Raw genomic sequence first — 7,191 nt, 5'->3', positions numbered from 1 at the left:
CTCGCAAATCGCATTTAGTCTGACCTCCGATTTAGGGGACTAGGTGCGACGTTTGAGGACATGATTTATGCATAGTTGTTATGTTGCACCTGAGCGGGGCACAACCGTTTCTCGTTAATTCTAAATTATGAACAGGCTATTCGGTGAAACGATCAGTTATCCAGTAACCTATATACTTAAGTAATAAGCAAACCAAAACACTTCAACATTGGTGTAGGGAATACAAGTACATATGTAAACATATTCCCGTAGCATGGTGTACCTTACGTTATTCGAAATTGACACGAAGATTAAAAGTGTTTATTGAGGTTCTCGTAACCAACGATACATCAAAATAACGTTCGCAACCAAAAGAAGTACAGGCTTCAACCACTGCAGCTCATGTTTAGTTGATTAATACGGCTGACTTTAATGGTTTGTTTAAAGTAATTAGCCTAGTCGGCTAAAGCCTAACCCCGTGCTCAAGCTCCTGAAGTTTGGGCGGGGCCGGTGGATACACCTGTGTGGTTTTCCGTGAGCTCGACACTGAGTAATTTGAGTCTTCGCATGGTCGTAGTATGGCTTTAAAACGTTAGATTGAGTACAGTTCTGGTGTAAACAACCATTTACTCCCAGAAACAATAAATGGACATCTCATCAGATGGATTAAATATTTTGTTGTGTTGAATAAGTGGCTCACTTCTATACGGCGTCGCGCGAAGTTCATACGATGCAGGTCATTCGTCTTACTTCTGATTTGTGTAAAAATGGTAAGATAAGGATCAAGTGGAAAATGTTACGTTTTAGAATATTTGTCATATTTTTACAGATGTAAAATGTAATGTGTGCGTGTGTATGTCGAAGAGCGAGCGAGCGAGCGAGAGATCGACAGGAAGAATATTCAGGTGTGTCCGCAAGATTTGGCGGATTAGTGACTTATACATGTGTTTGACATTAGTTTCTGTGTTTCGTCATGAGTACCATTAAACTGCGTATTCTGAGGTCTGTATTAGTGTATACACTTTTGGAATCGCTTGTAATCTAAAGCCGTGTAGCTTGAAGAAGGAATGTAATGAACATCCTTGTTGACACAGCAAACATCCCTCTGACATGACCAGAGTGTGAAAAGTCTATCCCTACCTCGTGTTGTTGAATCGCTTTAAGCACTGTCAGTCTCTTGTCAAGTGACATGAACCATGATGTCTAATACTGTTTCATTATTTGTTTGTTTGTTTGTTTTTTTAATCTACTTATATTTGGGCTTTTTATTCTTTGATATTTAGAAAAAGTTCTATATATTTAATAATCCCTTTTATTTGTAAACTTGGAGGTATCTGGATTAATTGCCTTTTTTCATCTATGCCAGTATAGGTAGAAGTACATTAAAATGTGTTTGGATGCAAATGACCTTCTGGAATAACACATGTATCAGAATTGGTTAAATACTAATATAAAAATGTGTTTTACTGTAAGCACGTGTCATTTACATTTCAGTTAAATATACTACAAGAAATTAATTTTGAAGACGTGTGCTGCATCACTCACAGTTGTGTGAATAGGACTAAATACGTTCAACCTAACATTTATTCAGGCTGATGGAATAATTTCTTTACATGTCTTAAATCCATAATGCTTTTCTACATCTGTCTTAGGGACAGTAATCACATTGCTTTGCCCAGCGTCCACAACTGCTTGTGAGATTGACTTGGGAAAAGCCACCAACTGGTCGTTCAGCAGTGGACAAAACTCCACCGTAGCTGCACCGGCTATTGTTCCAGACAAATGGAGCAAGTTCAACTTCTGGACTGGCCTGACCTTAGCCGTGTTCTCAGCTTTTCTCATCGGTGGCAGTGTGATCCTGAAAAAGAAGGCGCTGCTGCGTCTGGCTACAAACGGTCAAACAAGGGCAGGTCAGTGTGTACATATAAAATGCACAATATGCTTGTAGGGAATAGAAAGTGACAGAGGCAGCCACGTAAGCAAACAGCGCTTGCTAATGTGAAGTCTGCTCACTTGCACATAGTCCATATTTACTGCAAACATTAGCTAGATAGGAGGAGCCCTGTGCCAAAGGGCTTGATCAAACAGATGAAGTAAAATGGGTTTAAAATCTGAAAGTCTGTGCGGTCAAACAGAATGTAGGCTCAACAGAAGCTGGAAGTAGATTCTTATTTGATGCCTTTTGTGGATTGTTGCAGGAGTGTCTGATGTCTGATCATTCTTGAAAGGCATTCATTAAGAATGTGGGACATACTAAATTTGTGTTGCTCTAAATTTACACCCGTCTTGTTCAGGTGAAGGTGGTCATGGGTACCTGAAGGACTGGCTGTGGTGGGGTGGACTCTTGACCAGTAAGCAGCATTGCTTTAATAAATCTGCACCCAGTCCTTTGGGAACACTCAGAGTTATGTAACATCACTTATTTGCACATGTGTGTTTCTTTGGCACAGTGGGAGGTGGTGAGGCAGCAAACTTTGCAGCTTATATGTTTGCGCCGGCCACTGTGGTCACCCCTCTGGGCGCTCTAAGTGTCCTTTTCAGGTAACATGCTGACCTAATAAATAATCTGTTGTCCTTTATGACAAGATAAGATTTCCTGCAATGTACACCAGTATGATGTACTTTTACCAGACACCAAACTCCTACCTTGTGCCTACGTACTGGTGACATTATTCGGTACATATTGTAATAGGTGCTTCTTTAAGTGTTAAATTGCAGACTTAAATCGCCCCTGTTTGATATGCATACTATGACACAGGTAAGTATTGCTGCTGGGTTGAAAATGGTCACACTAAATTACCCAGCCAGCAGCAGTCCTGTGGTCAGAAATTGACCACTGATAAAGGCCTAGATGACTGTGAATGTAAATTGTGCATGGCAACAGATGGGCTATAAAGTTTATACTTTCAAGGTTTTAAAATGGTAAATATAATAAGACCATGTAGTACGAAGGCAGTCGACTGCACTGAATATAAAAGATTTCAAACTGGCCTGCCTTGCCTTTTAGTCTGCTTAACTTTATATTACTTTCCATCAGCTTCCTTTGTTGTGTGTTTTTATCATTCACCATATGACAAGCACTCACACAGTACTGGACCATTTCATCAGAGCTGTCCTGTGGTATTTGAATCAAAACCTACCATGCTGACTTTGTAGGCCTCTAATACATTTTTTTTAAAACGCTGAGCTCTTTACATCCTTGAACTAGTGGATAATATGGGTTCTAGACTCTGAAGCACTGATGGTGCATGTTGCTCCTCTCAGTGCAGTACTTTCCTCACACCTCTTTGGCGAGACCATGAACCTGTTGGGGAAGCTGGGCTGCATGCTCAGCCTTTTAGGAAGCACCATAATGGTCATACATGCGCCAGAAGAGGAAGCGGTGAAAACGTTACAGGCGATGACCGATAAATTGCTAGACCCAGGTGAGCATTTACATAATTCTTTAATATGCTTCCTTTTCATATGCCCAGAACACAGTAGCTTTGTTACTCTATCTCTTCCCTCTCTTTTGTTTACATGACAAATAGAGTTTGGTTTTTGAGTTTTAGTGAACAGCATAGTTTCGTCTGCTATCTTATTTTTAATCTCATTATAAAACACATTATGAAAGTACCCCTTCAAAATAACTAAAATGAATCCTTGTTTTCTCTGCCATTTTCCCTCAAGGTTTCCTTGTATTTGCTAGCATCCTTCTTGTGACATGCTTGGCTCTTATCTTCTACTTCTCTCCTCGTATTGGTCAGACCAACATATTGATCTACATAAGTATCTGCTCCCTGCTGGGAGCCTTCACCGTGTCCTCAGTAAAGGGTCTGGGCATCGCAATCCGCACCGCCCTCTCCAACCCTTCTGTTTTCTGCCACCCCCTCGCCTGGATCCTGCTCTTCATCTTGGTGTTGTCCATCATCATTCAGATCAATTACCTGAACAAGTCGCTGGACACCTTCAACACCCTGCTGGTCTACCCCATTTACTACGTGTTCTTCACCACTGTGGTCCTGACCACCTCCATCATCCTGTTCAAAGAGTGGGGCTCCATGTCGGGCGTGGACGTGGTTGGCACCGTCGGGGGCTTCCTGGTTATCGTGCTGGGCGTGAGCATGCTGCACCTGTTCAAGGACCTGCAGGTGTCTCTGGAGGAGCTGCAGAGCACCCTGTGCCAGCCGCAGGGCCGGCACAGCCTGGCCAAGAGGGAGGACAAGCAAGTCCTCATCGAGAACGTGGACACGCTGCCACCCATGAGGGAAGAAGGCCCGCGAGTCTTCATTATCAGCTGAGTGGCATTTAGGAGAATAGCAAAACAATTTTTTTTTCCTACCCTTTTTTGGGTTGTAATGCTGGTGTGTTGCTGCTGTGTAAGGGGAGTCACGCTCTGATGGACACTGTTTATGATGCAGCCAGGCTTCTGTTGGTGCTGCTGAGGACACGCTGTGATGAGATGGAGCCCCTGAGTTTTAACATGTTTAGTTGTGTATATCTGGTCTTGGCAGTATTACTAAGGTTCAGAAAAGGCACCATCATGTCTTCATTTTTCAAATTTCCCAAGCATCTGTCACATTTACAGTCTTTTTGTATTATGTATGTATGTTATATTGTTGTTTTTAAGTCTCTGCTTTTGATTGAGTATGATTGTTTTACGTTTACATTTTCATAACAGTTGCTGCAAACCCCATAACATTGCATATTTTGTACATTGTGATTATTATGCACAGAGCTGAAAACAATCTGATGTATTTTCTGATTTGTTTGTTACTGCTGCTAACTACTTTTTAAACATATTTTATTAAATCTTAATTAAAGCTAAGAGCACACTTTAGGTGAAAACTGGAAACATTTTAACTCTATGCTCTCCTATTTCAAACTATATACATCTTTTCAAATTTGGGCTAAAACAGTGCAGATATTGATAATGCTCATAAACACATTTAGTGATTTGAGTACCTTCAAAGTTCAAAATTCATTGGCTTTAAAAAGGATTATGATTGGTTTAGGGAATGTTGGAGGCCAAATGCGTTGTGCAGGATAATTTGTGAGGGTTTGCTTGACTGTATTGAAAATGTGAACTCCCCTTTAGACATTAAAAAACTGCTGAAGACAGGAAGAGGCAGCCACTGAACGTTATGCTGCTAAGTACTGTCAGTGACGCAGGAAACGACGAGGCAGAGGCAAACAATAAAGGCAAGCAGTTGCTTCTTAAACAATATTTATTTGATGGTGTAAACCCCCCCGCCCAGGATTTTGTTTTCTTGCATACCAGCTTTTTGTGTGTGCGCTTCATGTCCACTAATTTGGGCTGTCAAAGATGAAATTTGATGAAATCACACTTTTTGGTTGACAAAACAGTACTTAAGTATAATCAGTAATTACTAAGAGCTTTTGAGATCATTTTAACTTCTAGGAATAGTATTCACATTTCAGCGTTTTCTCTGGCAGCCTACAGAAGATAGTAGCTACTATACTGACAGTGTGGAAGGTTGAGCTTTTGCCCATGGCAATCATAGAGGTGCACGATATAATAGGGACGGCACATGAAAAAGAGCTTCCTCTTTGAACTAACTAAATCACAGTCGTAAGAGCAGCCCCAAGTGAGTCGTATTAGGCTGCATGTCAAGCAGCAGTGTGTGTGTCAGCAGTAAAGAGGTCTGGCAATCAGCACTTTGTTATGCAAGTTTGCAGAGCAACATGATGCCACTAACAGTGTTAGAAAATCTGCAAAATTATTTAATAACTGTAGAGGTTATTAAACAAGAAAGGAAGTGGTTTTGAAAATCACAATAACACTTTCCAAATGCAGACTGGTTGCATTGGCAGACTATGGTCATAATGGGTTTAATAGGGTATGCTAAACACCACCAAGCCACTTTCACAGAAATGGCCTCAGAATCAAATGAGCACCCTTATGATGCGAGCTCCACTAAAACACGAGTGGTACAAATCTGAATCGTCTAAGATGGGCTTTCTTTCCCCTTTTCCCTACTTCCCAGAGGTTCCTAACCGTTCTGTGATTATGCTCCTTTTTCTGCTGGTAGGTCTCATTGGTCCTTCATCACAACCCGTGACATATACAGCTCACGTTTGAATAGAGCAGGCGGGTAACGGTATTGCACTATACGGCAGAGTACCTCGAGGAGACTGCAGCCATCATCTCCGCCACATGCAGTTCGCAAAGCAAAGGCACTGCAGGGAGACGTGCTGTGTGATCATCCTGATGCCAAACACTCACCTTCACGGAGTGAATGTTATACCTGTGAGCAGACCACGGGATGTCAGAACCGGGCTCTTTCATGCAGCTTGTGTTATAACCCGTTAGCTTGACCTTAAGATGTCTCGTGCTTTTAGTGGCCAAACGGTGCCATGCTTTGTTCAGAGCACAGCCGAATGGTTTTGCTTATGTCTGTCACAGCAAACGCTCTTTTAACTAAGCCCAGGGGAAGAGTACTAGCTATGAGTGTTGATGAAACACATACACTCTCTTATACCAGTTGGCCGATCAGTTCCGAGCACAGATTGCAAGCCTTCTAGCTGCATTTCCATATGGATGCAGTATGGCATGGAAGGCTTACACTTCTTCGGCCTGATTTAGCAGTATGACAAATTGAAAAAGGCAGAGTAACCGGTCTCGCGAGTCTGCAGTGGTGTGAAACAACAGGATGTGGCCTTGGGAACTGTTCAACTCTGGCAGTGGAGAGAGGTCCCTGAGTAAATCATGCTTTGCACTAAAGCAGAGTGGGAATTACTAGTTTGGAGGCACTTGACACTGAGCAAGGACTAATCAGCAATCAAATACAATCTGCCATAAACTCACACTGATATCAAACGGAAACAGATCTATAAGAAAATAGTGATATCTAGTAAATGATTTTAAAATAGTTAAAATATTAATATCATACAATTATTTCTAAGATATTTGGACAACATTATTCTAATCCCCACCACCTCTAGCTCACAGGTGTACATATTCCTACCACAGAGTTTTCTTAGTACAGTACAGATCAGTAAAACAACAGATAATTTCAGATTTTTATATCTGTCTGCATGATTGTTTTATTGTTGCCAGTGAACAGTTGCAAATTTAAAAAAACTTAACCATGTTTCAGTAGCAGGGAAACAAATTAACTACAGCATCCGTGGTGAGTGAGCGATACCTTGGAATTTGACACTGAAGCTATACTTACACCTCGCAAGAAAGGTAACTTTAGAAAACCATCC

The 7,191-nt window shown here is 41.4% G+C and overlaps 1 protein-coding gene across 1 annotated transcript; it reads left to right on the top strand.

Moving 5' to 3' along the window:
• Nucleotides 1–513: 513 nt before the first annotated feature.
• Nucleotides 514–5,162, top strand: nipal4 (NIPA like domain containing 4). The gene is made up of 6 exons (XM_027000141.2): nucleotides 514–749; nucleotides 1,632–1,889; nucleotides 2,274–2,330; nucleotides 2,430–2,520; nucleotides 3,244–3,404; nucleotides 3,649–5,162. Exons 1-6 carry the CDS (start codon nucleotides 710–712, stop codon nucleotides 4,257–4,259), a joined length of 1,218 nt encoding a protein of 405 aa, XP_026855942.2. The 5' UTR covers nucleotides 514–709; the 3' UTR covers nucleotides 4,260–5,162.
• The last annotated feature ends 2,029 nt before the right edge of the window (nucleotides 5,163–7,191 follow it).

This window comes from Electrophorus electricus, chromosome 6, assembly GCF_013358815.1.
Source record: "Electrophorus electricus isolate fEleEle1 chromosome 6, fEleEle1.pri, whole genome shotgun sequence".
Classification (NCBI taxonomy): domain Eukaryota; kingdom Metazoa; phylum Chordata; class Actinopteri; order Gymnotiformes; family Gymnotidae; genus Electrophorus; species Electrophorus electricus.
This window is presented reverse-complemented; position numbering and strand designations above follow the sequence as displayed.

What these genes read in the sequence shown, in the direction of transcription:
- nipal4 (XM_027000141.2), top strand. Translation starts at nt 710, where the DNA reads ATGCAGGTCATTCGTCTTACTTCTGATTTGTGTAAAAATG. An exon ending in AAACGGTCAAACAAGGGCAG is followed by an intron (nt 1,890 to 2,273) that starts GTCAGTGTGTAC and finishes CGTCTTGTTCAG; the next exon opens with GTGAAGGTGGTCATGGGTAC. An exon ending in CGATAAATTGCTAGACCCAG is followed by an intron (nt 3,405 to 3,648) that starts GTGAGCATTTAC and finishes TTTTCCCTCAAG; the next exon opens with GTTTCCTTGTATTTGCTAGC.